At 41.6% G+C, this 17,601-nt stretch overlaps 1 protein-coding gene across 1 annotated transcript in view; it reads right to left on the bottom strand.

The window, feature by feature from the left end:
- The window catches only part of LOC106570772 (regulating synaptic membrane exocytosis protein 2), a 96,542-nt gene that overhangs the window by 10,243 nt on the left and 68,698 nt on the right, over positions 1 to 17,601 (bottom strand). Inside the window, exons 8-10 of the mRNA XM_082961428.1 lie at positions 17,403 to 17,533; positions 14,776 to 14,947; positions 11,576 to 11,729 (exon numbers count right to left, since the gene is read on the bottom strand). Coding sequence (XP_082817554.1) covers positions 11,576 to 11,729; positions 14,776 to 14,947; positions 17,403 to 17,533 — 457 coding nt within the window. The remainder of the gene's footprint in view (positions 1 to 11,575; positions 11,730 to 14,775; positions 14,948 to 17,402; positions 17,534 to 17,601) is intronic.

Below are 17,601 nucleotides of genomic sequence, written 5' to 3'. Positions count from 1 at the left end.
TTGCTCGTGTTTCTTGGCCCTAGAAAGTCTCTTCTTATTACTAGTGCCCTTTAGTAGTGGTTTCTTTGCAGCAATTCGACCATGAAGGCCTGATTCACACAGTCTCCTCTGAACAGTTGATGTTGAGATGTGTCTGTTACCTGAACTCTGTGAAGCATTTATTTGGGCTGCAATTTCTGTAACTAATGAACTTACCCTCTGCAGCAGAGGTAAGTCTGGGTCTTCCATTCATGTGGCGGTCCTCATGAGAGCCAGTTTCATCATAGTGCTTGATGGTTTTTGAGACTGCACTTGAAGAAACTTTCAAAGTTCTTGAAATTTTCCACATTGACTGACCTTCATGTCTTAAAGTAATGATGGACTGTCATTTCTCTTTTCTTATTTGAGCTGTTCTTGTCATAATATGGACTTGGTCTTTCACCAAATAGGGCTGTCTTCTGTAAAAGACCCCTACTTTGTCACAACACAGCTCAAACACATTAATTAAGAAGGAAAGAAATTCCACATATTACCTTTAACAAGGCACATGCATTCCAGGTGACTACCTATTGAAGCTGGTTGAGAGTGTGCAAATGTCACGTCCTGACCAGCAGAGGGAGTAGTTGTTTAGTATTTTGGTCAGGACGTGGCAGAGGGATGTTTGTTTTGTATGGTGGGGGTTTTGTGTGTGTTGTAGAGGGGTGTTTGATTTATGTGTTCCTGGGTTTTGGGTGTATGTTCTAGGTTAGTATGTTCTAGGTTGTATTTCTGCATTCTGTCTAGTTTAGGTTTTCTATGTTTAGGTTTGGGTGCTGGACTCTCAATTGGAGGCAGGTGTTTCTCGTTGCCTCTGATTGAGAGTCCTATATATGGGTAATTGTTTGGTGTAGTGTTGTGGGAGATTGTTTCTTGTTTTGCCTGTGTGAGCATGACAAGACTGTTTTGTTGTTCGTGCGTGCTTCATTTTTGTTATTTTGGTGTTCTCTTGATTTAAAATAAATAATAAGATGAGCATCCACATTCCTGCTGCGTTTTGGTCCTCCATTCCCGAAGACAACCGTTACAGCAAAGCTGCCAAGAGTGTGCAAAGCTGTCATCAAGGCAAAGTGTGGCTACTTTGAACAATCTAAAATTTGTTTAACACTTGTTGTTGATTACTACATGATTGCATATGTGTTATTTCATAGTTTTGATGTCTTCACTATTATTCTACAATGTAGAAAATAGTGAAAATAACCCTAACCCTTGAATCAGTAGGTGTGTCCAACTTTTGACTGGTATAGTAGGTTAGTACGGGTAAGTACAGGTCAGTATGGGTCAATATGGGTCAATATGGATCAGTAGTGGTCAATACGGCTCAGTACGGTTCAGTATGGGTCATTAAGACTCAATACCGGACACCTCATTGACACTGACTACATGGCCCACACAGAGCAAGAGAAAATGTTTACCGATCATCACAAAGTTATTCTGTTCTATACAACACATCATAACTTATAAATGAAGGATCATTGAACCAGAATCTGTAACTTTCCCTGATACAGATTAAGCCCTGTCCTACACTAAAAAACACTGTACATGGAGATTCTCCATGTTTCTCCAATGTAAATCAGGGAAACTGCCTCTTAGAGTCAACAATATTGAAAGACCACATATTCCACTCAATTCATCTTCCTATCTGTCTATTCAGAAAACTTGAATTTAAGGGTGTTTGAAATATATTGTCTTTGAATTCAATATACATACAATCTCTTGAAAAATCTGAGGACACCAGACTAACATTGACTACAGGCTTTGTGTGAACACTTTACGTCAGTTTAACCAGGCTATGTGTCAACACAAGTTAATTGTGTCCGATCTTGAATAAATTGTACGTGGCAAATAGTTCAATATAACAGGCAGGAGTGAACAATCGTTTATTTATTTTTATTCTATTGGGCGTATCTACCGACAACCTGTATAGGTCTGGAAAGATGCAACCATTGTTTTGTTATTTTCTTTACTCTGCCTGTAAAAACCCGCTGTATGCTTCAGAATCCATCGAAGAGCTTGAACGATTCATTGACGCGATACTTAGGAGCTCAAAGAAACATGTTGCAGGTTTCAGAGGATTCAAGCGCTGTTTCAGACAATAAAACACAATAAACAAACCAAAGCCATGTTGGCGAAGCGGTATGAACGATGGCACCAAACCATCTCCAAGCAAGAGGGCGCGCGGGGAGAGGTTCACGGAGACGGATGTTGACTTGATGAAATCCATCAATGAAAGGCTTGCCAAACTTGATTTCTTGGATATACAGTCATGGCCAGAAGTTTTGAGAATGACACAAATATTAATTTTCATGAACTTTGCTGCTTCAGTGTCTCTAGATATCCATCATGCTGGAAAAGGCATTGTTCGTCACCAAACTGTTCCACTATAGTCTGTTGGTGCTGTATAGACAACCACTATAGTCTGTTGGTGCTGTATAGACAACCACTATAGTCTGTTGGTGCTGTATAGACAACCACTATAGTCTATTGGTGCTGTATAGACAACCACTATAGTCTGATGGTGCTGTATAGACAACCACTATAGTCTGTTGGTGCTGTATAGACAACCACTATAGTCTATTGGTGCTGTACTGTATAGACAACCACTATAGTCTGTTGGTGCTGTATAGACAACCACTATAGTCTGTTGGTGCAGTATAGACAACCACTATAGTCTATTGGTGCTGTATAGACAACCACTATAGTCTGTTGGTGCTGTATAGACAACCACTATAGTCTGTTGGTGCTGTATAGACAACCACTATAGTCTATTGGTGCTGTACTGTATAGACAACCACTATAGTCTGTTGGTACTGTACTGTATAGACAACCACTATAGTCTATTGGTGCTGTACTGTATAGACAACCACTATAGTCTGTTGGTGCTGTATAGACAACCACTATAGTCTGTTGTTGCTGTATAGATAACCACTATAGTCTGTTGGTGCTGTATAGACAACCACTATAGTCTGTTGGTGCTGTACTGTATAGACAACCACTATAGTCTGTTGGTACTGTATAGACAACCACTATAGTCTGTTGGTACTGTATAGACAACCACTATAGTCTATTGGTACTGTATAGACAACCACTATAGTCTATTGGTGCTGTATAGACAACCACTATAGTCTATTGGTACTGTAGACAACCACTATAGTCTGTTGGTACTGTACTGTATAGACAACCACTATAGTCTGTTGGTGCTGTATAGACAACCACTATAGTCTGATGGTGCTGTATAGACAACCACTATAGTCTGTTGGTACTGTACTGTATAGACAACCACTATAGTCTGTTGGTGCTGTATAGACAACCACTATAGTCTATTGGTGCTGTATAGACAACCACTATAGTCTATTGGTGCTGTATAGACAACCACTATAGTCTATTGGTGCTGTATAGACAACCACTATAGTCTATTGGTGCTGTATAGACAAACACTATAGTCTATTGGTGCTGTATAGACTACCACTATAGTCTATTGGTACTGTATAGACAACCACTATAGTCTGTTGGTGCTGTATAGACAACCACTATAGTCTATTGGTGCTGTATAGACAACCACTATAGTCTATTGGTGCTGTATAGACAACCACTATAGTCTATTGGTGCTGTATAGACTACCACTATAGTCTATTGGTACTGTATAGACAACCACTATAGTCTGTTGGTGCTGTATAGACAACCACTATAGTCTGTTGGTGCTGTATAGACAACCACTATAGTCTATTGGTGCTGTATAGACAACCACTATAGTCTATTGGTGCTGTATAGACAACCACTATAGTCTGTTGGTGCTGTATAGACAACCACTATAGTCTATTGGTGCTGTACTGTATAGACAACCACTATAGTCTGTTGGTACTGTACTGTATAGACAACCACTATAGTCTGTTGGTGCTGTACTGTATAGACAACCACTATAGTCTATTGGTGCTGTATAGACAACCACTATAGTCTGTTGGTGCTGTATAGACAACCACTATAGTCTGTTGGTGCTGTATAGACAACCACTATAGTCTGTTGGTGCTGTATAGACAACCACTATAGTCTGTTGGTGCTGTATAGACAACCACTATAGTCTGTTGGTACTGTATAGACAACCACTATAGTCTATTGGTACTCTACTGTATAGACAACCACTATAGTCTTGGTACTGTATAGACAACCACTATAGTCGGATGGTACTGTATAGACAACCACTATAGTCTATTGGTGCTGTATAGACAACCACTATAGTCTGTTGGTACTGTATAGACAACCACTATAGTCTATTGGTGCTGTATAGACAACCACTATAGTCTATTGGTGCTGTATAGACAACCACTATAGTCTGTTGGTGCTGTATAGACAACCACTATAGTCTATTGGTGCTGTATAGACAACCACTATAGTCTGATGGTGCTGTATAGACAACCACTATAGTCTGTTGGTGCTGTATAGACAACCACTATAGTCTATTGGTGCTGTACTGTATAGACAACCACTATAGTCTGTTGGTGCTGTATAGACAACCACTATAGTCTGTTGGTGCAGTATAGACAACCACTATAGTCTATTGGTGCTGTATAGACAACCACTATAGTCTGTTGGTGCTGTATAGACAACCACTATAGTCTGTTGGTGCTGTATAGACAACCACTATAGTCTATTGGTGCTGTACTGTATAGACAACCACTATAGTCTGTTGGTACTGTACTGTATAGACAACCACTATAGTCTATTGGTGCTGTACTGTATAGACAACCACTATAGTCTGTTGGTGCTGTATAGACAACCACTATAGTCTGTTGTTGCTGTATAGATAACCACTATAGTCTGTTGGTGCTGTATAGACAACCACTATAGTCTGTTGGTGCTGTACTGTATAGACAACCACTATAGTCTGTTGGTACTGTATAGACAACCACTATAGTCTGTTGGTGCTGTATAGACAACCACTATAGTCTATTGGTACTGTAGACAACCACTATAGTCTGTTGGTACTGTACTGTATAGACAACCACTATAGTCTGTTGGTGCTGTATAGACAACCACTATAGTCTGATGGTGCTGTATAGACAACCACTATAGTCTGTTGGTACTGTACTGTATAGACAACCACTATAGTCTGTTGGTGCTGTATAGACAACCACTATAGTCTATTGGTGCTGTATAGACAACCACTATAGTCTATTGGTGCTGTATAGACAACCACTATAGTCTATTGGTGCTGTATAGACAACCACTATAGTCTATTGGTGCTGTATAGACAACCACTATAGTCTATTGGTGCTGTATAGACTACCACTATAGTCTATTGGTACTGTATAGACAACCACTATAGTCTGTTGGTGCTGTATAGACAACCACTATAGTCTATTGGTGCTGTATAGACAACCACTATAGTCTATTGGTGCTGTATAGACAACCACTATAGTCTATTGGTGCTGTATAGACTACCACTATAGTCTATTGGTACTGTATAGACAACCACTATAGTCTGTTGGTGCTGTATAGACAACCACTATAGTCTGTTGGTGCTGTATAGACAACCACTATAGTCTATTGGTGCTGTATAGACAACCACTATAGTCTATTGGTGCTGTATAGACAACCACTATAGTCTGTTGGTGCTGTATAGACAACCACTATAGTCTATTGGTGCTGTACTGTATAGACAACCACTATAGTCTGTTGGTACTGTACTGTATAGACAACCACTATAGTCTGTTGGTGCTGTACTGTATAGACAACCACTATAGTCTATTGGTGCTGTATAGACAACCACTATAGTCTGTTGGTGCTGTATAGACAACCACTATAGTCTGTTGGTGCTGTATAGACAACCACTATAGTCTGTTGGTGCTGTATAGACAACCACTATAGTCTGTTGGTGCTGTATAGACAACCACTATAGTCTGTTGGTACTGTATAGACAACCACTATAGTCTATTGGTACTCTACTGTATAGACAACCACTATAGTCTTGGTACTGTATAGACAACCACTATAGTCGGATGGTACTGTATAGACAACCACTATAGTCTATTGGTGCTGTATAGACAACCACTATAGTCTGTTGGTACTGTATAGACAACCACTATAGTCTATTGGTGCTGTATAGACAACCACTATAGTCTATTGGTGCTGTATAGACAACCACTATAGTCTGTTGGTGCTGTATAGACAACCACTATAGTCTGTTGGTACTGTATAGACAACCACTATAGTCTATTGGTACTGTATAGACAACCACTATAGTCTGTTGGTGCTGTATAGACAACCACTATAGTCTATTGGTGCTGTACTGTATAGACAACCACTATAGTCTGTTTGTGCTGTATAGACAACCACTATAGTCTGTTGGTGCTGTATAGACAACCACTATAGTCTGTTGGTGCTGTATAGACAACCACTATAGTCTGTTGGTGCTGTACTGTATAGACAACCACTATAGTCTGTTGGTACTGTATAGACAACCACTATAGTCTATTGGTGCTGTATAGACAACCACTATAGTCTATTGGTACTGTATAGGCAACCACTATAGTCTGTTGGTACTGTACTGTATAGACAACCACTATAGTCTGTTGGTGCTGTATAGACAACCACTATAGTCTATTGGTGCTGTATAGACAACCACTATAGTCTGTTGCTGCTGTATAGACAACCACTATAGTCTGTTGGTGCTGTATAGACAACCACTATAGTCTATTGGTACTGTATATACAACCACTATAGTCTGTTAGTGCTGTATAGACAACCACTATAGTCTGTTGGTACTGTATAGACAACCACTATAGTCTATTGGTACTGTATAGACAACCACTATTGTCTATTGGTACAATATTTGACAAACACTATAGTCTGATGGTGCTGTACTGTATAGACAACCACTATAGTCTGTTGGTGCTGTATGGACAACCACTATAGTCTGTTGGTGCTGTATAGACAACCACTATAGTCTGTTGGTGCTGTATAGACAACCACTATAGTCTGTTGGTGCTGTATAGACAACCACTATAGTCTATTGGTGCTGTACTGTATAGACAACCACTATAGTCTGTTGGTGCTGTATAGACAACCACTATAGTCTGTTGGTGCAGTATAGACAACCACTATAGTCTATTGGTGCTGTATAGACAACCACTATAGTCTGTTGGTGCTGTATAGACAACCACTATAGTCTGTCGGTGCTGTATAGACAACCACTATAGTCTATTGGTGCTGTACTGTATAGACAACCACTATAGTCTGTTGGTACTGTACTGTATAGACAACCACTATAGTCTATTGGTGCTGTACTGTATAGACAACCACTATAGTCTGTTGGTGCTGTATAGACAACCACTATAGTCTGTTGTTGCTGTATAGATAACCACTATAGTCTGTTGGTGCTGTATAGACAACCACTATAGTCTGTTGGTGCTGTACTGTATAGACAACCACTATAGTCTGTTGGTACTGTATAGACAACCACTATAGTCTGTTGGTACTGTATAGACAACCACTATAGTCTATTGGTACTGTATAGACAACCACTATAGTCTATTGGTGCTGTATAGACAACCACTATAGTCTATTGGTACTGTAGACAACCACTATAGTCTGTTGGTACTGTACTGTATAGACAACCACTATAGTCTGTTGGTGCTGTATAGACAACCACTATAGTCTGATGGTGCTGTATAGACAACCACTATAGTCTGTTGGTACTGTACTGTATAGACAACCACTATAGTCTATTGGTGCTGTATAGACAACCACTATAGTCTATTGGTGCTGTATAGACAACCACTATAGTCTATTGGTGCTGTATAGACAACCACTATAGTCTATTGGTGCTGTATAGACAACCACTATAGTCTATTGGTGCTGTATAGACTACCACTATAGTCTATTGGTACTGTATAGACAACCACTATAGTCTGTTGGTGCTGTATAGACAACCACTATAGTCTATTGGTGCTGTATAGACAACCACTATAGTCTATTGGTGCTGTATAGACAACCACTATAGTCTATTGGTGCTGTATAGACTACCACTATAGTCTATTGGTACTGTATAGACAACCACTATAGTCTGTTGGTGCTGTATAGACAACCACTATAGTCTGTTGGTGCTGTATAGACAACCACTATAGTCTATTGGTGCTGTATAGACAACCACTATAGTCTATTGGTGCTGTATAGACAACCACTATAGTCTGTTGGTGCTGTATAGACAACCACTATAGTCTATTGGTGCTGTACTGTATAGACAACCACTATAGTCTGTTGGTACTGTACTGTATAGACAACCACTATAGTCTGTTGGTGCTGTACTGTATAGACAACCACTATAGTCTATTGGTGCTGTATAGACAACCACTATAGTCTGTTGGTGCTGTATAGACAACCACTATAGTCTGTTGGTGCTGTATAGACAACCACTATAGTCTGTTGGTGCTGTATAGACAACCACTATAGTCTGTTGGTGCTGTATAGACAACCACTATAGTCTGTTGGTACTGTATAGACAACCACTATAGTCTATTGGTACTCTACTGTATAGACAACCACTATAGTCTTGGTACTGTATAGACAACCACTATAGTCTATTGTTGCTGTATAGACAACCACTATAGTCTATTGGTGCTGTATAGACAACCACTATAGTCTGTTGGTGCTGTATAGACAACCACTATAGTCTGTTGGTACTGTATAGACAACCACTATAGTCTATTGGTACTGTATAGACAACCACTATAGTCTGTTGGTGCTGTATAGACAACCACTATAGTCTATTGGTGCTGTACTGTATAGACAACCACTATAGTCTGTTTGTGCTGTATAGACAACCACTATAGTCTGTTGGTGCTGTATAGACAACCACTATAGTCTGTTGGTGCTGTATAGACAACCACTATAGTCTGTTGGTGCTGTACTGTATAGACAACCACTATAGTCTGTTGGTACTGTATAGACAACCACTATAGTCTATTGGTGCTGTATAGACAACCACTATAGTCTATTGGTACTGTATAGACAACCACTATAGTCTGTTGGTACTGTACTGTATAGACAACCACTATAGTCTGTTGGTGCTGTATAGACAACCACTATAGTCTATTGGTGCTGTATAGACAACCACTATAGTCTGTTGCTGCTGTATAGACAACCACTATAGTCTGTTGGTGCTGTATAGACAACCACTATAGTCTATTGGTACTGTATATACAACCACTATAGTCTGTTAGTGCTGTATAGACAACCACTATAGTCTGTTGGTACTGTATAGACAACCACTATAGTCTATTGGTACTGTATAGACAACCACTATTGTCTATTGGTACAATATTTGACAAACACTATAGTCTGATGGTGCTGTACTGTATAGACAACCACTATAGTCTGTTGGTGCTGTATGGACAACCACTATAGTCTGTTGGTGCTGTATAGACAACCACTATAGTCTGTTGGTGCTGTATAGACAACCACTATAGTCTGTTGGTGCTGTATAGACAACCACTATAGTCTGTTGGTGCTGTATAGACAACCACTATAGTCTATTGGTGCTGTATAGACAACCACTATAGTCTGTTGGTGCTGTATAGACAACCACTATTGTCTGTTGGTGGTGTATAGACAACCACTATAGTCTGTTGGTGCTGTATAGACAACCACTATAGTCTGTTGGTGCTGTATAGACAACCACTATAGTCTATTGGTGCTGTATAGACAACCACTATAGTCTATTGGTGCTGTATAGACAACCACTATAGTCTGTTGGTGCTGTATAGACAACCACTATAGTCTATTGGTGCTGTATGGACAACCACTATAGTCTGTTGGTGCTGTATGGACAACCACTATAGTCTGTTGGTGCTGTATAGACAACCACTATAGTCTATTGGTGCTGTATAGACAACCACTATAGTCTGTTGGTGCTGTATAGACAACCACTATAGTCTGTTGGTGCTGTATAGACAACCACTATAGTCTGTTGGTGCTGTATAGACAACCACTATAGTCTATTGGTGCTGTATAGACAACCACTATAGTCTGTTGGTGCTGTATAGACAACCACTATAGTCTATTGGTGCTGTATAGACTACCACTATAGTCTATTGGTGCTGTATGGACAACCACTATAGTCTGTTGGTGCTGTATAGACAACCACTATAGTCTATTGGTGCTGTATAGACAACCACTATAGTCTGTTGGTGCTGTATAGACAACCACTATAGTCTGTTGGTGCTGTATAGACAACCACTATTGTCTGTTGGTGCTGTATAGACAACCACTATTGTCTGTTGGTGCTGTATAGACAACCACTATAGTCTGATGGTGCTGTATAGACAACCACTATAGTCTGTTGGTTCTAACTATCTCTTGGGGAGGTGGGTGAGGTGACCAGAGGCCAGTCAGGAGGACAATTTCTTGGGGAGGTGCGGGAAGCAACACACCATGGAGACAAGGTTAGGTGTGGTGCTGGTAGAGACATGGTTAGGTGTGTGGTGCTGGTAGAGACATGGTTAGGTGTGGTGCTGGTGGAAACATGGTTAGGTGTGTGGTGCTGGTAGAGACATGGTTAGGTTGGTGCTGGTAGAGACATGGTTAGGTTGGTGCTGGTAGAGACAAGGTTAGGTGTGGTGCTGGTGCGGACATGGTAAGGTGTGGTGCTGGTAGGGACATGGTTAGGTGTGGTTCTGGTTGAGACATGGTTAGGTGTGGTGCTGGTAGGGACATGGTTAGGTGTGGTGCTGGTGAGGACATGGTTAGGTGTGTGGTGCTGGTGGGGACATGGTTAGGTGTGGTGCTGGTGGGGACATGGTTAGGTGTGGTGCTGGTAGAGACATGGTTAAGTGTGTGGTGCAGGTAGAGACATGGTTAGGTGTGGTGCTGGTAGAGACATGGTTAGGTGTGGTGCTGGTGGAGACATGGTTAGGTGTGGTGCTGGTAGAGACATGGTTAGGTGTGGTGCTGGTGGAGACATGGTTAGGTGTGGTGCTGGTAGAGACATGGTTAGGTGTGGTGCTGGTTGAGACAAGTTTAGGTGTGGTGCTGGTGCAGTTAGAGACATGGTTAGGTGTGGTGCTGGTTGAGACATGGTTAGGTGTGGTGCTGGTTGAGACATGGTTAGGTGTGGTGCTGGTGCAGTTAGAGACATGGTTAGGTGTGGTGCTGGTAGAGACATGGTTAGGTGTGGTGCTGGTAGAGACATGGTTAGGTGTGGTGCTGGTAGAGACATGGTTAGGTGTGGTGCTGGTAGAGACATGGTTAGGTGTGGTGCTGGTAGAGACATGGTTATGTGTGGTGCTGGTTGGGACATGGTTAGGTGTCGGTGCTGGTAGAGACATGGTTAGGTGTGATGCTGGTAGAGTCATGGCTAGGTGTGGTGCTGGTGGGGACATGGTTAGGTGTGTGGTGCTGGTAGGGACATGGTTAGGTGTGGTGCTGGTGGAGACATGGTTAGGTTTGTGGTGCAGGTGCTGGTGGAGACATGGTTAGGTGTATGGAATAGTGGAGACATGGATAAGTGTATGGTGCTGGTAGAGACATGGTTAGGTTTGTGGTGCAGGTGCTGGTGGAGACCTACTCTGTAACCTTCTAGTGGGGCTCTCTCCCGGCAGCAGTTTCCTCTGCGTGTAGGGTGAGGGGTTGGACATTGCCAAGAAGGATACATCGTGGGTTTGCAACTTGTACCAGTGGGCTGTGTCGTCCATCAAGGCTGTCTCCAGGTGTATGAGGATCTGACAACACAATACATGTATTCACTGACTTAGCAGAAGAGATAACAGACCATGTAAAACATGTGATCCAAACAGAAAGTTGGGCTGATGCTCTCTTCAGCAAAAGATCGAAGTTAAAGTGTTACAATTATCAAATTGTAGAAGGAGAGAAATCAAATTCCAAACCCAAATTCTAAATCTACAAAGACTATTTCTGTGTCATTTGTAAAAGTGAGAACATCCTAGTGTAGATTCTTGAATCATGATCAGACGATGTATTAGTTCTGTTGTGTTATGTCATGTTACATTATGTTATGTTACATTACATTATGTAACATTGTTATGTTAAATTAAGTTACATAATGTTATCTTACATTATCTTGTGTTACATGATATTATGGTATGTTATATTATGTTACGTTAGGTTATATTACATTATAGTTATGTATTGTGACATTGTTATGTTACGTTAATTATGTTATTTTACATAATGGTATGTTATGATACATTATGTTATATTATTTTATGTTACATTATGTTATGTTGCATTATGTTATATTACATGATGTTATGTTACATTGTTATGGTATAATATGTTACTTTATGTTAAGTTACATTGTATTTTGTTACATTATGCTATGTTATGTAATTTTATGTTACATTATGGTAAATTATGTTATTATATGTTACAGTATGTTATGTTACACTTTGTTATGTTACATTATTCTGTTATGTAACTTTATGTTACATTATATTACATTATGTTACATTATGTTATGTTGCGTTATGTTATAATATGTTACGTTATGTTACATTACGTTATGCTAAAGAAAAATATGTTACATTATGTTGCATGATATGATATGTTACGTTATGTTAAGTGATGTTATGGTATGTTACATTATGTTTTGTTACATTGTTATGTTACATCATCTTATGTTAGATTACATTATATTACGTTACGTTACATTTTGTTAATTTACATATTTTTTAAGTTAAATTATGTTATATTATGTTAAGTTTGGTTACATTATGTTACGTTATATTATGTTTTGTTATATTATTATATATTATCTTATGTTCAGTTCAGTTAAATTATGTTATAGTATGTTAGGTTACATTATCTTATGTTATATTATACACTGCTCAAAAAAATAAAGGGAACACTTAAACAACACAATGTAATTCCAAGTCAATCACACTTCTGTGAAATCAAACTGTCCACTTAGGAAGCAACACTGATTGACAATAAATTTCACATGCTGTTGTGCAAATGGAATAGACAACAGGTGGAAATTATAGGCAATTAGCAAGACACCCCCAATAAAGGAGTGGTTCTGCAGGTGGGGACCACAGACCACTTCTCGTTCCTATGCTTCCTGGCTGATGTTTTGGTCACTTTTGAATGCTGGCGGTGCTTTCACTCTAGTGGTAGCATGAGACGGAGTCTACAACCCACACAAGTGGCTCAGGTAGTGCAGCTCATCCAGGATGGCACATCAATGCGAGCTGTGGCAAGAAGGTTTGCTGTGTCTGTCAGCGTAGTGTCCAGAGCATGGAGGCGCTACCAGGAGACAGGCCAGTACATCAGGAGACGTGGAGGAGGCTGTAGGAGGGCAACAACCCAGCAGCAGGACCGCTACCTCTGCCTTTGTGCAAGGAGGAGCAGGAGAAGCACTGCCAGAGCCCTGCAAAATGACCTCCAGCAGGCCACAAATGTGCATGTGTCTGCTCAAACGGTCAGAAACAGACTCCATGAGGGTGGTATGAGGGCCCGACGTCCACAGGTGGGGGTTGTGCTTACAGCCCAACACCGTGCAGGACGTTTGGCATTTGCCAGAGAACACCAAGATTGGCAAATTCAGGAGAGGTAGAGTCAAGGGCAGGAGACAGTAAATTCTTGAACACACTTTAATCCGTATGTACAAAAATAAAGATAGTCCAAACACGGTAGGGCAGGGCGTCAAACAGTATCGCGCTCAAAAACCCTTGTAGACGTCAAAAGATGGGACGCAGCCCATAAATACCTCTGCGGTGATAAAACACAAAACCAACCACAGGCAGTGGGAAAAAACACACGTTCCTCAAGATACCACAAAACCTGACAAGGAACATAATCACGCACAAACACAGACATACCTCGCTAAACTAAATACCCCCCCCTACTAATAACTAACACAAAACAGGTGCGTGCCTACCAAGACCTAACCAACAGAAAGTGAAACAAAAAGGATCGATGGCAGCTAGTAGGTCGGCGACGACGACCGCCGAGCGCCGCTCGGTCGAGGAGGGGCGCCACCTTCCGTCGGTGTCGTGACAGTTACATTGTGTTATTTAAGTGTTCCCTTTATTTTTTTGAGCAGTGTATTATGTTATGTTGTGTTGTATTATGTTATGTTGTGTTAAATAATATTATGCTGTGTTGTATTATGCTGTGTTGTATTATGCTGTGTTGTATTATGTTATGTTAAATAATATTATGCTGTGTTGTATTATGCTGTGTTGTATTATGCTGTGTTGTATTATGCTGTGTTGTATTATGCTGTGTTGTATTATGTTGTGTTAAATAATATTATGCTGTGTTATATTATGCTGTGTTGTATTATGCTGTGTTGTATTATGCTGTGTTGTATTATGCTGTGTTGTATTATGCTGTGTTGTATTATGCTGTGTTGTATTATGTTATGTTAAATAATATTATGCTGTGTTGTATTATGCTGTGTTGTATTATGCTGTGTTGTATTATGCTGTGTTGTATTATGCTGTGTTGTATTATGTTGTGTTAAATAATATTATGCTGTGTTATATTATGCTGTGTTGTATTATGCTGTGTTGTATTATGCTGTGTTGTATTATGCTGTGTTGTATTATGCTGTGTTGTATTATGCTGTGTTGTATTATGTTATGTTAAATAATATTATGCTGTGTTGTATTATGCTGTGTTGTATTATGCTGTGTTGTATTATGCTGTGTTGTATTATACTGTGTTGTATTATACTGTGTTGTTTTATGCTGTGTTGTATTATATTGTGTTGTGTAATGTTGTATTATGTGTAATGTATCATACCCCTCCCATGAATTCACTCTCCTCCTCTCTGACCCTGGCCTGGTCCCACAGAGTGATCTCCAGCATGCGCTCTCTAAACTCCCTCCAGTGGACAGGCATGTACATGAACGTCTGGTTCCATTTAGGCTCCAGGGACTTCTTCACCGTTTTCGTTCTCCTTTTGCTTTTGTCACTAAAAGGAAGAATACCATATCCTTTAAAATTATGGTTTAGGACAGTAATGCAAACATGGTATAAGACAGACAGTAATACAACCATGGTATAAGACAGTAATACAACCATGGTATAAGACAGTAATACAACCATGGTATAAGACAGTAATACAACCGGTATGGTATAAGACAGACAGTAATACAACCATGGTATAAGACAGACAGTAATACAACCATGGTATAAGACAGACAGTGAATTACAACCATGGTATAAGACAGACAGTAATACAACCATGGTATAAGACAGTAATACAACCATGGTATAAGACAGTACAGTAATACAACCATGGTATAAGACAGACAGTAAGGTAGGCAACCATGGTATAAGACAGACAGTAATTACAACCATGGTATAAGACAGATAATTACAACCAATGGTATAAGACAGACAGTAATACAACCATGGTATATGTCACGTCCTGACCAGCAGAGGGAGTAATTGTATTAGTTTTGGTCAGGACGTGGCAGAGGGTTTGTGTTGGGTATGTTCTAGGGTAGTTTTCTATGTGTAGTGTTGGGTGCTGGACTCTCAATTGGAGGCAGGTGTTTCTAGTTGCCTCTGATTGGGAGTCCTATAAATAGGTGTGTGTTTTTGTTTGTCACTGGTGGGTAGTTGTTTGAGAGCACTGCTTTTGTTGAGTCTGCTTCTCTGTTCCTGTCGTTAGTTTGTTTATTGTTTTTCCGTGGTGTTCTCATTTTATTTAATAAATATGTTGAGCACGCAACCCGCTGCGCCTTGGTCCCATTCTCTCTTCCACGACAGTTGTGACAGAACTACCCACCACAACAGGACCAAGCAGCGGAGGAAATCTGGCGAGGCCCAGGGAACACGGCTGGTAAGGGAGCCCGAGAGGCAGCCCCAAGAATTGTTTTGGGGGGGGCACAAGGGCAGTTTGGCGGGGCGTGGATGGAGCCCCAGGCCAGCTCCCTGTACCCTTTTTGGGCAGAGACATACTGGACAGGTCCCGTGCTTTGGGGTGATGGGTGCTGTGGCGAGGCCGGGTATTTTCAGGCCGGTACGCGCAGTACCAGCGCCACGCATGTGCCGGGGGAAAGTGGGCATCCAGCCAGTAGGGGTGATGCCAGCCCTAAGCTCGAGACTGCCAGTGCGCCTCTACGGTCCAGTGTTTCCCGCTACACGCACTAGCCTTGAGGTGCGTGTCTCCAGGCTGGCACGTCCAGTATCAGCCCCACGCATCAGGCTTCTAGTGGGTCAACCCAGTCCGACTCGGCCTGTTCCCGCTCCCCGCACTAGCCCTGAGGTGCGTGTCTCCAGGCTGGCACGTCCAGTACCAGCCCCACGCATCAGGCTTCTAGTGCGTCAACCCAGTCCGACTCGGCCTGTTCCCACTCTCTGCACTAGCCCTGAGGTGCATGTGCCCAGACTGGCACATACTGTACCAGCCCCATGCATCAGGCTTCTAGTGCGTCAGCCCAGCCTCGCCAGTCAGGAGCCGCCAGAGCCGCCCGCCAGCCGGGAGCCGCCAGAGCCGCCCGGCAGGCGGGGCGAAGTCAGGGTCGCCCACCAGTCCTCCGACGTGGCCAGGGGCACCACCTAAGTGGGCGACGCCGAGGGTGGAGCGGGGTCCACGTCCCGCACCTGAGCCGCCTCCGATATAGGTGGGTTGGGGAGGGGGGGTGTAGCACAGTGCCGTAGTTGACGGCAGCCACCCTCCCTCCCCCGTAGTTTAAGGGGATTTTTCTGGTTGTTTTGGGGGGTTTTCTGTGTTTTTCTTTTGAGGTGCATTCAGGGTCTGCACCTTTAGGGGGGGGGGGGGGTACTGTCACGTCCTGACCAGCAGAGGGAGTAATTGTATTAGTTTTGGTCAGGACGTGGCAGAGGGTTTGTGTTGTGTATGTTCTAGGGTAGTTTTCTATGTGTAGGTTGGGTGCTGGACTCTCAATTGGAGGCAGGTGTTTCTAGTTGCCTCTGATTGGGAGTCCTATAAATAGGTGTGTGTTTTTGTTTGTCACTGGTGGGTAGTTGTTTGAGAGCACTGCTTTTGTTGAATCTGCTTCTCTGTTCCTGTCGTTAGTTTGTTTATTGTTTTTCCGTGGTGTTCTCATTTTATTTAATAAATATGTTGAGCACGCAACCCGCTGCGCCTTGGTCCCATTCTCTCTTCCACGACAGCTGTGACAGTATAAGACAGACAGTAATACAACCATGGTATAAGACAGTAATACAACCATGGTATAAGACAGACGGTAATACAACCATGGTATAAGACAGACGGTAATACAACCATGGTACAAGACAGACAGTAATACAACCATGGTATAAGACAGTAATTCAACCATGGTATAAGACAGTAATTCAACCATGGTATAAGACAGTAATTCAACCATGGTATAAGACAGACAGTAATACAACCATGGTATAAAACATAAACATGGAATGATGTTGATTCCTACCTTCTGTCGGGGAGGAGGTATATTTTAACATAGGGGTTCCTGGGCCGGCCGTCTTCCCTAGAAGGAAATTCTTTAGCTCCCAGGATGGTGACTATGAGCTGGTGACCCACCTTGTCGTACCACAGTTTGACCTGGAGGGAGAGTAGAGTTGTGATATTATGAGCTGATGAACACTCTGATGTATTGGGAGGGTCTAACA

This window comes from Salmo salar, chromosome 14 (genome assembly GCF_965601325.2).
Source record: "Salmo salar chromosome 14, fSalSal1, whole genome shotgun sequence".
Lineage (NCBI taxonomy): Eukaryota > Metazoa > Chordata > Actinopteri > Salmoniformes > Salmonidae > Salmo > Salmo salar.
The sequence above is the reverse complement of the archived record's forward strand: the minus strand, read 5'-3'. Positions and strand labels throughout refer to the sequence as shown.